General features: G+C 35.4%; 1 protein-coding gene across 2 annotated transcripts; it reads left to right on the top strand.

The window, feature by feature from the left end:
* Window positions 1-387: 387 nt before the first annotated feature.
* Window positions 388-13,927, top strand: LOC121863199 (golgin-45-like). Of its 2 annotated transcripts, XM_042361681.1 has the most exons (9): window positions 388-488; window positions 2,887-2,940; window positions 3,420-4,078; window positions 5,620-5,775; window positions 6,762-6,961; window positions 7,836-7,964; window positions 8,405-8,627; window positions 9,681-9,710; window positions 11,243-13,927. In XM_042361681.1, exons 2-9 carry the CDS (start codon window positions 2,904-2,906, stop codon window positions 11,405-11,407), a joined length of 1,599 nt encoding a protein of 532 aa, XP_042217615.1. In that variant the 5' UTR covers window positions 388-488; window positions 2,887-2,903; the 3' UTR covers window positions 11,408-13,927. The 2 variants fall into 2 exon arrangements, with proteins under 2 accessions (XP_042217615.1, XP_042217616.1); XM_042361682.1 differs by lacking the exon at window positions 9,681-9,710.
* Window positions 13,928-14,242: the final 315 nt, after the last annotated feature.

Here is a 14,242-nt window from a genome sequence, read left to right as displayed (position 1 = left end):
AAAACCATCAAGGAAAGTTTCCGCTTGTTTGCATGCTGTTTATTAATTTGAACCCTTCATAGTCCCAATAGAAAATGGGTAAGCCACAGTATTCGCAGCGATTTAGGAAGGAATGGCTCAGAGATGACAGATACAAAAATTGGCTTCTGGAGGTGCCAGGAGATAATAAAAAAGGATTTTGTAAATTTTGCAAGTGTACTTTGTCTGCTAAGTTGTGCGACATTGAAAAACACAAAAACACTAAAAAACACAAGAAAGCAGAAGAGCCGTTTAGTGCAGAAAGACAGACAATTTTACCATTCAAGAAACTTGGGAATAATAGCTAGCGACTTTCCATGGAAGATTTAGCTACATTTAGCTACTTTTAGGTACCAGCCTAGCGACATGTGAAGACCCGAGTTGGCAACACTGCAGCTGGCCTCCAGTGTAAACAAGACAGTCACTTCCTGAGGAGTCTTGATTTAGTGACCGGAAATTGTCTTTAATAGGTATTGAGTTACTTTTATTTAAATATGATAAAGTTATAAGTTGTCTGTATCTATCAAAAACATTATATTATAGTGTTTTTAGCCTTGAGTTATGTGTGGAACAGATGGTGTCCACATAGAGCATAGAATAAGATTTGCTGTATAACCATAGTGATAAGAACGGGGATAATGGATGTTTACTACTTCTTGTGATGGTTACCCCCCATGAAAGTTCTATGGGTTTAAAATGTGTAATTTTGAGGAAAATGTGAATGATTTACTGGACTCTGTGTGTGAGGTTATAGCTAATCTGAGATAATGCTTAACGACTCTGGCGTGTCCTCAGTGCCAACTTGAGGAAATTACTGCATATAAAATAAAAGCTTTCTTGCCTTGAGACACTTAGAAAAGTGCACAACAGATACAATTTGCATAATATAACCAAGATAAAGTAATTTTATGTCGTACTTTCAAATACTAAGATATGCTAATGCTCCTTAAACTTATAAGTCTCACATATGTCCCAGTCTGGATTTTTGCAGGCATAGAAACCTTACCTCCAGAAAGACTTAATATACCTAGAGAAAGTGCAACACATTGTAACTTAGATGGTTCCTGAATTAAAGCATCTCGATTATCCAATGAGACCGAGGGCCTTAGGACTAACGCCCAGAGTTTTTATTACCCTCTTCTATTGACGCGGGTTGTCGTGTTTACAATCAGAGTTAAAAAAAGTTTAAGTCACGAAAGTCACCGCACTGCAGTACTTGATGGGGAGTTGTGGCGGTAAAATTAACTAATTCCAATATTATAAGTTAATTTTACCACCACACCTTCCCATCAAGCACTGCAGTGTGGTGTCCTTTGTGACTCAAATTTTTTTAAAACTCTGAATGTAAGCATGAAGACCCTTGTTAACGGAAGACGGTGATTAAAACTCCGGGCATAACTCTCTTCAGTCAAGACAAAATAGGGTGGCTCTCTTAGAGACATTCAAAATCTTCTAAAGGATGGAAAATATGAACCCGCGCCATTTTTTCATGATGTTGTGCACCAGCAACACGAGGTGACACAACTTCAAGCTTGCCAACATATTATACTGGACGAATATAAGGAAATACTTCTTCATGCAGAGTGTGGTAGACCTGTGGAATGGTCTGCCAACTCAAGCTGTGGAACCGAGAAAGGAACTGGAGATATCCTTCACAGGTCATTGACCTTTTTTCCTTGGCATGGCTATATGATTATTTATGTCTATTAGGTGGATCTGTGTCTGTCGTACAGGTATTTGTTTCAGATCAAACTGATTTTCTTAAAAATGATATTTTTCTTTTAGAAGAATAAAATACTGTACAAGACAACTATAGTATTTTAGGTCAGGTTAAGTTAACTAGTGTAAGGTTTAGTAGGTTAGATTGGTTCTTGTAAAAGAAAAATATTTCCTTGAAGATTAGATAGCTTTTCAACCCAAAACAAACATGAAGGACACTGGGTCACCAACCAGCCGTAAGTAATCATAAAAGTTATATTTTTTCATGCACTTTATGTCATTTACTCAAGGTAAGAAGACTTTATCTGCTTTGGAGTAATTTCCTCAAGCTGGTGCCAAAGGTGCACCACAGTTGTCGAGTATTAGCTACCTAACTAAGTAGGTAGTCCTCTAAGTAATACTTGATGAGAATGATTCGTCCTTAGCAGCTACCTGACAAAATTTCTCCATCGAAGATAAAAGCTCTCTTACCTCGAGATACATAAAAAAAATGCAAAAGGAATTTGTTTTGTATCATTTCACTTTTAAGATCTCTTATGTTTTTCCACGTCCAGAGGAGCTCCTCTTGACCCTCTGTCCGCCCGCTATGTTTATATACCTTTCTCAGATCAACCAATAGCTTGTGCCTTTCACTCAGAGATTATTATTATTATTCACAATGATTTTTTTTTAATACAGAAGCTGGTGATAAAAAATAGGAACTATTCAAGTAAATTTAGCTTTTCGTCTGCCACAATCTCTCCAACTAATTTGTAACAAGCAATTCTTACATTGTATTTTAATGGATTACCAATAGTGGTTGCTGTATTTGATTTATAAAATACAGTAGCTACAGGATACCAATTTTTAGTGTCTGTTATCCAGAAGGCCAAAGATTGGAGGGAACTATTAAGAATAAGAAACAAGCTGTGATGAGCAAATACAACAACATTGACCTGACAAAATTATTTCCAAATGGATTAACTTATTGTAAATACCAGTAAGGTATTATTAAGATGAATTCCTGTTAGTTCTTATTTAACTAGTCTTTTGTAATCTAACCTTTCTAACAAATAATACTGTGTTATAAATTTCTCAGGTATTGTGGAACATTCTCCGAAATCAAAGCTTTTAATTACTGTAATTGCTTATATGTAATTGTGTTCTCAGGTGCTTTTGTGTTCACCATGAAGCCAGCAGGAGCAGTGCTATACCCTGTACAAGGTAACTTATTTTGAATCTCTTGATTGTTCTTCATTCTTAGACAGTTAGATCTCTCTGTAAAGTTCACTTATACTGTATTAGCTAGGTATTGAATAATTATATAATGCAAATTTTATGGCAGATATAATTTTTGTCTCATTTCTTTCTTTGCATAGTACCATTGCAGGAATTATCTGACATAATTTTCAGTAATCAGCCATTTGTAATAATTTTAGTCATGTACATTTGTAATGAATTAATAAAAAAAGGCATATGTTTTTGAGTATTAATTCTTGGCTCTACTACTGGCATATCATTATTTGTCTCTAATGCATAAAATCAAGTTCATGCCACATCACGTGTTCCCAGAAATACTTTAAACTGTGAAAATAGGATGTTCATATAAAAAAAATTCAGAAGATAAATGGACAATCATTTTTTCCTTCCTTGTGGTAATATATAATTATAATGGTAGTACAATAATTGTAAGCATTTTCTAGGTGTGACACTTCATAGAGTTGCTGCTGGCCAGAGATCACAGGGAGATGGCGAGGAACAGACTCCAGTTCCTTCTTCCCAGACACAGGAATCTACAAAAACTCTTCTCCCGTCATCTGTGAAACCTCAGAATCCTTCAAGAAAGACCAGCAGAGAGGTCATAGATACTGATGGAGATATACACAAAAATAAATTAGAAAATACTGCTCAACTAGGGAAAGAAAGTACTACTCATAATGTTAAGCAAACTTCAAATAAACTTTTACCTGAAATTGCTGACATTGCTCATAAGCTCACGAAAGTTTCCATCATGTCATCCCCAGACTCTTATTTACTTAATGCTCCACCTAAAGACTTACACACAAAAAAGATCATACGTTTGACTCCAAAGACTAAAAACTCAAGTTTATTCCTGAGTGCAAGAGAAAAAACTTCAAGTGTGTCCCTGTACTCTCAAAAGAGAAAGGATCCCAAGTTTGTTCCCTACGAGCCCTATAAGGGATGTGTGAGACCAATACTTAAGAAAAAAAGTAAAATAGGGAGTAAACAAAGAAACGATGAAACCGAGAAGACTGAGACAATTGAAGAGGACACAAGTAACAAGACATGTGAAGACAAACAGACTGCAGGTGCTGTTAGTGACCACAAAAATGCTGAAAAGGTAGCATTCATATTGATTGTTTTTGTTATCAGTTAACCCTTATGCTCCGTGAGGCCACATTTGTGCCATACAGGTACTGACAGAACCTGTGAGGCCATGTTCGTAGCCCAGTTCAAATATGGCAGGCTTGAAATATTGGAAACATTTCTCCTCGGAATGAAATGACCAAATTCTGCCTTGCCATTGGCCAGTCGTTCATGTGTAGGCAGCCATTCAAAATGCAATAGTATATATTTAATATAAACATTCCAGTCTGGCCGCCCTTTCATGCCGATAAGCGGGGGGTCATGTTATGTTACGTATTTAGTGTTTTTTATAGGTTTTTATGTGGAATAACTATAATTTCTCTATAAATGAATGCTTTAGGTAAAAGATAAGGTATACTTATATAGCTGACAGTACTGTTTTGTGTGATAAAAGTCATGGTCTGTGTGTATCTCATCATGGCAGAAGGTGTTTACCCACTGTCATAATTATTACGTATTATTATATCTTTATTTCATGGCAAAGTACTGCTTCTAAGCTTTCAAATGATATACAGTATACTTTTCCATGTTTTGCATAAACTATAAATTAATAAAAAGAGAAACAATAGAATGTCTAATATGCGCCCTTGCAACAGATTTTTATCGACGCAACTTGTAAACAATAGGCTCCAACTTAACCTAACCATCAGCTTTAGAGGCCCATTAGGACTAGCAACTACCTATCTCTCGGTTTATCGTACACCATTTCCAACAGAGATTTGAAGACAAGTTTGAATAGCGTATCTCAACTTGTGTATAGGGAAGAAAAGTGGAACAAAACATTTCATAAAAAGTAATTATCATTTGAGAGAAGGAAAGAAACACTGCATCATCTTCATATTAAATTATTACTTACCTAAGTTGCATATGACGTTATACTAGGTAGAAGTTTGTTGTATTTTACGCACAACTTGAATGTGTACTGTATACTAAAAGTTAAGGCATGTATACTGTTGTAATGTAGCTTCTGTTGCAGTAATCTTCTTCATTACCATAGTTGATTGGCTGCTCTTAGAAACAATGTAAAGTACAGTGCAGTACATGTATATTAATTTAGCTTAAGTATTTCTTGACTTGAGGCCCAATACAGTACAGGGTAGAGCTACAAATGGATTTGCTTCTCCTGTCCAGTTAAGATTAGATATACTTCATTACTGTTATTCCACAGAACTTGAACATCAAGACGTCACATCCCATACTAAATCACACTGGACAACTACTTGTCATGTGGTAGTTGTGGAAGTGTCCACATGCTGGACACTATAACTTGCTGGTAGTGCGGTAGTTTTCTCCGGGTGTCAGGTCCTAATTGGTTGTTTTGTTTGTATGGATGGTTTCAGCTGTATGACCTGTTCCTATCAGTAGATATTGGTAACCATTAATTTCTGCAGTTAGGCATGGCTGGCACCAATTAATGTGGGAAGTAGAAGCCTTTCTATGCTTATTACATGAGATGTAGGATAATTGACCATTAGTTTAACAATAAACATACTGTATTGTTTTATGTATCTTCAGCTAAGCATCTTAGTAAAGGATTTCGAGAAAGAGAGAGCAACTTGGGAGAAGAACACAACAAAACTGAAGTCAGAGAATAAAAGTTTGGAAGACCAACTCAGCCAGATCAAGAAAGAAAAAAGCAACTTGGAGAGTCAGCTCAGTGTTCAGTCACAGGTATCTGTCAGTTAAGCTTCTTTAAATGGATTATACCCCATTGCAGTCACACTAGATATGATATATAACTTGGTCAGAAGAAAATTTAACTGCATTAAGTTGGGTGCATGTTTATAAAATGTACAGTTCTCCTAACAGTAAGAAATTACAATACAATTAGGAAGAGCTGCATCCTGGAGAGCTGGCATCAGGTGATCATGGCTAACTCTTGCAAGCGTGAAAAATGGCTGTAATATATTGATGATGTTTGACCTGAACTGTCATTTTAAGTATATTTCTCTGGGGATATCTTTCTAAAGTACATTGCAAGAAGGGCTTGATCTTTAGTGTGATGAATGTTACTAGAAATACTTGTTTTTAATTCTATTTACTTTAAGGTTAATATTTTCGAACTGGGGAACTTTTTGATAGTTCCTTGACAAACCACCTCCTCCATCCCTCTCCTCACAGCACATGATGAATGACCCTAAACCAGTGAATAAAGGATTAAAGTATAAAATCCAATTTTATGGCTGGGGAAAAATCCGATAACCGGAAATAACTCCCCCTTTTCCGGATGGGTTTTCTCATCAGTAGGACCATGTGAGGTTTGATGTAGAACTCCTAAGTTTATGACTGAGAGGGTCATGTCAAGTGAACTAATTCAGTGGTCATCCTGGTGTACCTGTTAGCTTGCTGGCTTCTAAACAAGCACCAAACCATGCTGGGAACTTATCTCAGGCACCTTGGTTCAACTGATCAAGTACAGGTATCTTTTTATGCAGCCTTCTATCATTCTGAATGAATAGCATACCTACCTCAGGAATGAAGGAAGCGCCTGGATAAGGCTGAGTCTGTCATGAGATCCTGCCAGTTATTTGTGGTTTCCCATCAACCATAAAATAGGATTTTATATTACAGTCCTTTATACTGTATTTTGTTTTGCTTATCATGAGATAACCACTTTGTACAGTCCAGTATTACTATTGTATGATATTGCACTACAGGTCAACACTGAACTGAAGAAACTGTTGGTTGCATCAGTTGGTGAAGACGTCCAGGGAAGGGTACAGTGCCTAACTGAAGACAAGGCACGTATGGCAACTATGATACGGCATTACTCGGAGAAAGTTGACCGGGATTATGAAGAAAAAGAAAGAATGGGAATTCAGTGTGATGTTTGGCGTTCTAAGTTTCTTGGTAGCAGGTTAGTTTATTTTTCCTGTTGTTGCTGGGTATATCACATGGATTGTGTACTTAGAGAAGGGGAGGAAAATTAGATTATTAGGGGAATACAGTATGGAGAGAGTTTTTTGAGTTTGAGTGAAGTATTTTTAAGAAATTCATTTATGTGTCATTTTAAAAGTACACATGAAGACTGTGGTAAAGAGGGGAATAAAAGAACATTTGTCTTAGTAACTTTGTGGACTTGTTTAACTACTTTTGTATGGATTCCCCTCTGCACTGAATAAAAACACCTGGCATTGGCCTTTTATACTGTATTCCATTATGTAATTCCACATTTCTCCTTGTATCAGTACTACCACAACTTCTTTCATTCCTGTTGTTTCAGACATTTCTGTTTTTACTCCCCTCACATGTTCCCAGCTCATCTCTCTGTTGCCCTTTGGTTAAGTTCTCACCCAAAATTAAGACACCGGGTTCCTTTCACTCACCATAGTTTCAGTCACTCTTTTCTGGTCCTTCTCTTCACATCCACACTCACACATACTAAACACTCTAGTCTTTTATGTTCTCCCACTTATTTGGGTAACTGAATACAATACAAGGTGGGAATACCAGCCACACACTCCCAGACTGAAGAGGAAAGGGACAACACTTTCAGCAGGTGACTTTGCTTCTTTGCACATTGGTAATTTAAAGTTGGTTTATATCACTGTCAAAGATAACAGTACTACTCTGACACCAAACATTATCAGTTTTCCTGGAAGCATTTACTCCTTCATTATTTCTGTTTTCTTTTTAATGTTTTGTTTTTATTATTATTTTTTATGATATATATTAGACCCATAAGTATTATTAATATTATTATTTATGCTTATTACTACGGTCATCTACAGCATGATGGTGGACGAGTTAGTGGGGTGTAAAGTGTCACTGATGCAGAGAATGATGGAAGCTGAGGAAGCATTAAGGGTTGTGATAGAAGAACACGACTTGGTGAGACAGCACGTGCTCAACATGTACAGGTGAGATTGGTATTCAAATGCTTTTTCAATGTAAAAGTATGTTAGTCTTACATTTTGGCTATTTTTTTGCACAACAGTATATACTCTGGAGGCAGATAATCTCGGATTTCCTCAGGGAGTAGTGACCCTGCCTTGTAAGCTAAGAGGGCACTTGGAAGTCAGATATATAATGCCCAGTTCTCACTCTGTAAGGGTGGGTTGGTAATAGGAAGGGTATCGAGTCATAAAATTTGCTTCAAACTTGGCTGATAGCAACCAAAACCCCATGCCATCGAGTAATTATAGCTAACCCATACAAGTGTGGAAAATGTCTGTAAAATGGTAACTTAGTTAATCTTGGGTAATAAGTAAGTACAGTATAATAATAAATTATTGATTGAACAGAGAGGTTCAAAGAATCTTGCCTTGGAACATAGACTATTCTCTCCATATTTTGACAGAATGAACAAACAGCTTCGTGATGCATTTGACCCTCTTGCTGCTCAGTTGGGTGGCGTCCCTCCCTTGGCCTCAGCAGACTTGGTCACATTGGCTGTGGATGGTGATGTTTTAGCAGAAACTGTAAGAGACCGTCTGCTTGGTGACCTCGGCCGCTCTGTAGGCTGCTCCCTCTCCTTAGAAGGCTTGGAAACTCAAACACCTGGGGAGAAAATGGCCCGGCAGGTAATCTATTAGCATGCCGAAAGATCCTTATTTCTCAAATATTGATGTGACTCCTGCTCAAGAAGTGGGTTGCCTTTGATGTCCTTCTGCTGAAAATTTTGAATTAATTTGACACAATGACATGGTATTGAAATTCGGTTAATTTAATTGTGATCTTTAATGAAATAAACATAAATTGGAGAATGCAAACTTCAGGGAAGAGAGTGAAACTTAGCAACAGTATAAGAGAAGGAAATTACATTTAATTTGATTTAATTTCTCAGCATATGTGGCTATTGCCTTGCCATATAAATTTTGTTATGTTTTATTAGTTTCATTTGAGTACAGTACAGGTAATACCATGTTTTACATAAGCAGTGGTCAAGGACATAATGCTTTAACCTGAATATGTTTCTGAATACTGTAATTACTGTTGCTGTATTCCACATTATTTTAGTGTCTCCAAGTCAGTCATTTCATATCATTATTGTATTACCTCACATCAGGCTGTCTTTTCTAAGTGTGGCTTTCTAGTGCACTTCATTCACCTCATTATACATCCCATGTGTGACAGCTGAATGTTGTAGCCCAGCCATGATGTTCAGAATACAGCAAATCAATCCTCTTCCCAGCAGTACAAATTAAGGGTAACTGATTTTAGTTCTTTATAGAACTGCTATATATTATCTATAATAAATGACACCCTTACAAGCTCTTATAGCTGTAGATAAACAAATAAATATTTTTAAGGAAAAGATGTAAAAGCAGATGCAGGACTCATAGGCAACTCTCTTTTAAAGTGTGTAAAGAGAGAAAACTGTAAAGAGATGCAGATTGTTGGTTTCCATTAGAGCTAAATAAACTACCTTAGATTTGTTACTAAACTATGCTCATCTTGCTAGAATGAGGTCTTGTTAAAAGAAAATACCCGAATGCAACCTAAGAGATACCCAGTAGAAGAATGTTATCTCAAAGAATACCCTGTACTGTATAGTGCTGGGGGGAATAATATGTTAGAATGAACTATTGCTTTCATAATTTCCTGATAAGTTGAGCTCACTTCTGATGTTTCAGGCTTGTGGGAAGATAACCAAGAAGTCCCTTGTGAGTAAAATGAAGCTCAGCGTATTGTGAGCATAAAATTTGGCCTATCTGGTGTTCAGCTTCCTCATGTAGCAAAAATGTAGCTACTTTATTCAGTGAATGCAGTTGATGGTTTTTCTTGCATTTGATTGCTTTTATTAGTGTTTTGTTTGAAATTGAAAATTCTAAATGCTGTTAGTTGTTGTTTTGCAATAACATTTGGTGTGCCTCTGCTTGTCAAATCTTAGCAAATCTTCATAAAGACTCAAGGAAAGAAGAAGTGTTAAATTTGATTATTTTCAGCATTTCACATATACATTGTATTAACATTTATTTGAAATGAAAATTTTTTTTTACAGAATTTTGCAAGATACATTTAGTTTTTTACCATACCTTGAGAAAATCTAAGATTTTCATTTAGTCTCTCATTTGTTCCAGCTTTGGTGGGGAAAAGGCTGGCAAGGGTTTGGTAATAAGATTCATGCATATATATTATCTAGGTAATCAATATTGTATGCCTGTTACTGTACAGTATATAATTTCACTATATTTTAAAATGGAAATATTTTTTTTTTAGTTTCTCTACTGCTTATTTTCATAAAATATTATGCATCAGGGTGGCCCATTGCTTTTGTTACACACACCCATCTCTCTATATCTCTCTCTCTCTCTCTCTTTCTTTTAGCCATATTCCATTCTGTTTTCAGTCTTTTCTTCTGAATATCAATAAAACATTTAGAATAGTAACCATTCTTTAAAAGACTCTTGTGTTTAGTATAAGTGTACAATGACTTATTTTGCACCATTCATTCTAAGAAGCAACAGTAGTGATATAGGATGTAACCTCTCAACTTTTTTATTCCAATAATTTTTTTTTCTTTAGTACAGTCCACAAGTACACTGTTTGCCTTTTATTATGGCAAGTTATAATTTGTTAGGGAAATGATAATACAGGTGTACTCTCCTTTTGTTAAATAAGACCAATATATTATTCATTCCTATGTGCATTTTATCGGAGCATTTCTTCTATTCCTGCATTATCACATATACTATGCCTTTCATTTCTTTAAGCTAACATAGATCCTTTCACTTCTTGGTTTTGTCACATTTCATATACATTACAGGTACAGGTACTAATTAGTAGAGTTGCCGACACTTATACCTGATAAATTTTGTGAGATGTGGCAACTCTGTGGAATGCTCATCTAGCACCCTTGGTCTGGCTATTATTGCAAGGTTTTTTAAGGCCATTCTGGGAGTTTTAATTCAATGTAAAAAACACAGTTGCCACATCTCGGAAAACACACCAGCCACTGTACCAGGTATGAGTGTAGGTGACTGTACATCAGAACAGGACTTTCTCCATAAACCTTTTGAGGATTAATATTTATAAGTCATCCTGTTGTAAAAGAGGAATATAACTTGGATTATTTGTAGATAAACTCATATCAGTTCACTCCATGTTCGGATGATTTCTAAACAAAGAATACCTGGACGATGAAATGTTTAACTTTTATCCTACTATCTTGACACACATTACTATTATTCACCAGTTGATTGGTCGTATGTGCGCCAAAGAGGAGCCGATTTGTGCCGAGTGCAGTACTGTATCACCAGGCAGATCGGCCATGATGCACCGCTTCCATCCAAATGCCCGCTTTGAGCACGTCACTGTCAACTGCTGCTCACACTGCAACGGGGAGATCAAAGTTGTGTGATTAAGGATAACATTATCTTTGTCATCATAGTTCATAGTCTTTATGCAGGATGTATTATCTGTTATTACATGGCATATACAGTATATAAGGACAATCATCAATTTGTGATAATGCCATCTATTGTAAAAGGATTCTCCATGTAATGTATAACTTGAATACATGCAATCATTAGTGTAATTTTATAGGTGCTGTACTTTGTGATACGTATATAGCATAGTTTGTTACATTTTTGGCTGTACTGTATTAGTCAGCCCAATGAATGCTTTTCCTTATTGATTTACTGATGACATTTGAATAATGTCCTGACTAACTGGTAGATGCATTCTCCTTGCCTTGGCTAATACAGCAATGATATAATTGTTGGTTACCCTTGTGTTTAGGTAAATCATTTAAAACCTGGTTATGTTCTTAAGATGAATACTGTAGAAGATATTAATTTGGTGACAAAGAGAAACATATCCTTACTCATATCAAGAAATATCAATAATTTCCATACATACTGACCTAACACCAGTGTAGGAACTTATTCTATGTATGTATACAGTATGTCTGTATGTATATAAGAAAGGACTTTAAGTTTTATTTCATAATTTTTTTTTAAACCTTGTTATATTTTTGTATATTAGTCTTTGTATAGAGTTTATAGTTAATATACTTTAAGGGAAATATTCATTTTTAAAATTGTATACTGTAATATCCTGATTAGCAGTAACATTATGTATTGTTTTTTGTGATAACTTTGTGGGTTGATTGAGGCAGTACAGTACATTTAAGATGGTTGATGACTTAATATGTCATCACGAAGAGGAGTTTTACTGACGTATCTAATCACAACTATTCTTGCACCAACATTGCTATAATGTCAGTTTCTATCACCAAACAGTCACTTAAAGCACATAGTGGAGTAGGGCCATTGTTATTTTACTGCAGCCATTCTGTGAGTAGATCATTACCCTCTATAGTTTACCCAGAGACAAGTGCTGCTGCTTGTTAGTCATACATTAGAATTTTCTTTGAATGCTACAATTGTTATCACATCATTAAGGATCCATACAAAACAAAAATCTTAACTCTTGTCTATCCTTTCATGGTACAGTGTAAGGTGGCTGAAATCAAAAGCAACACAGCTTTATTCCTCATTGCCTTTTGTTTTTCCTTTCTGACTGTTGTATCAGATGTATTCTGTTGTGATGCTGTACCCCTCCATAACACCTAAAGATATTAAACAACTAAGCTTGTACACTAAACCCCTCACATCTAGATTTTACTTCAAAATGATTCAAAAAGTCTAGAAGACAACCCAAATGGTCAAGCCAACAAGAAGAACATAACAATGAACTCACCACCCTGCTTAGTCCCAATACTGTATGATAATCTCATTCATTTCCAAAACCCAAGTTGTAGAAGAATTACAGGTAAAAATGGCTACCAAGCAGATGAGAATTGACCATTTGTTCAAATTGTTATAATTATTATATCCAGGTCTGGGCAGCCCTTTTTTTTCTGATTTTGTTAAAGTTATGTCTTCTAACCAACACCATCTCCTATACCCTTCTAGGACCTCAAGCCCATTGAGTGTCATATACGGGGTTGCTCCAGAACTTTCTAAGGTTGTCAAGAATTCTAACTGATTATAGTAACTTCTTGCATAATACATGTTGGGAGGATGGGACCTGCATGTAACAGGCAATCAACAACACACACAACCTCTCACTACTGTTCATCATCATCCTTCTCTTTGTTTGGTGAGTACCTGAGTTTTAATTTAAGGATTAGATTGATTCCAAGGAATTTTGGTCTAATTCGATCCTTTAGTAATCCAAACTACCCTTGTGCTTAATTCATTTGGATTTGAGTGGTTTTAGTATGTTTATTTAAGAGTATAGAAAGGTTAATAAGTTTTCTTGATGTTTTACCAAAGCAATTTAATTTAGTAAGAATTTTCATATTTCTTGAAAGTCAAATATTCCTGTTTTTATGTAAATGCTCTTGAGAGAAAAAAAATGCATGTAGAGGTATATGAATGTTTATATGTAAATGTGGGAACTTAAGTATGAAATTATGTGCATTTATGTGTGAAATATATTACTTATTGCCCCAAATAATCCCTTATACAGCATGATTCATTGTTAATACCATGAAAAGCATTGTCATTTGTGGTATTTCCTGGTGAAGCATATATTTATGTTTATTTGCCAAATACTGTTTTGATAGTTAACCAATTGATGAGCCATATATCTGAATGAACTCGTATCCCTTTTTCAGCCAAACACATTGAGAGAAAATACATTTCTTGAAACTCTTCTAATTCTAAAGGGTTATGAAAGGTGATGACTGTTTTCTGCTGTCTGAAATATTTTATATGCTTTTTTTTATATTGACAATTTTGGACTTTCATAGATGGAAATTTGAATGTTTTTCTTGCCGAGAATTATAAACAGGTGTAAAGAAACATATGCAATGGAGTTTTTATTTTAAAGATATACTAAACTTTTACTTCAAATAAAACACATAACACCATTCACATTCATTATTCACCCAAGAACAATAACATTATGGGTTTCTTTCATTGTGAGATGATGTTAATAACTTATCATCATGTAGCACTTATTTGACATATAGTACTTATATAATTTCTAATACTTGTGCTTGTGTTAAGTTTGGTACTGTACATAATGCATATATAAAGGTAATATGGAGAGGTGTATGCAAACTTTTTTGTATCTATGGGCACTACATTACCTTAAAATGATGTCCACCAGTGTGTCAGCTATTATTGTGCTTCGCAGTTTTCTTTAATGGATAATATTGCAAAGACTATTACAGTACTCTGGG

Source organism: Homarus americanus, unplaced genomic scaffold, assembly GCF_018991925.1.
Source record: "Homarus americanus isolate GMGI-L3 unplaced genomic scaffold, GMGI_Hamer_2.0 scaffold7329, whole genome shotgun sequence".
NCBI classification, from domain to species: Eukaryota; Metazoa; Arthropoda; class Malacostraca; order Decapoda; family Nephropidae; genus Homarus; species Homarus americanus.
The sequence above is the reverse complement of the archived record's forward strand: the minus strand, read 5'-3'. Positions and strand labels throughout refer to the sequence as shown.

Excerpts from the sequence above, each read along its gene's own strand:
- LOC121863199 (XM_042361681.1), top strand. The coding sequence starts at position 2,904 with ATGAAGCCAGCAGGAGCAGTGCTATACCCTGTACAAG. Across the intron at positions 5,776-6,761 it reads AGCTCAGTGTTCAGTCACAG|GTCAACACTGAACTGAAGAA; the intron begins GTATCTGTCAGT and ends ATTGCACTACAG. Across the intron at positions 9,711-11,242 it reads AGATAACCAAGAAGTCCCTT|TTGATTGGTCGTATGTGCGC; the intron begins GTGAGTAAAATG and ends ATTATTCACCAG.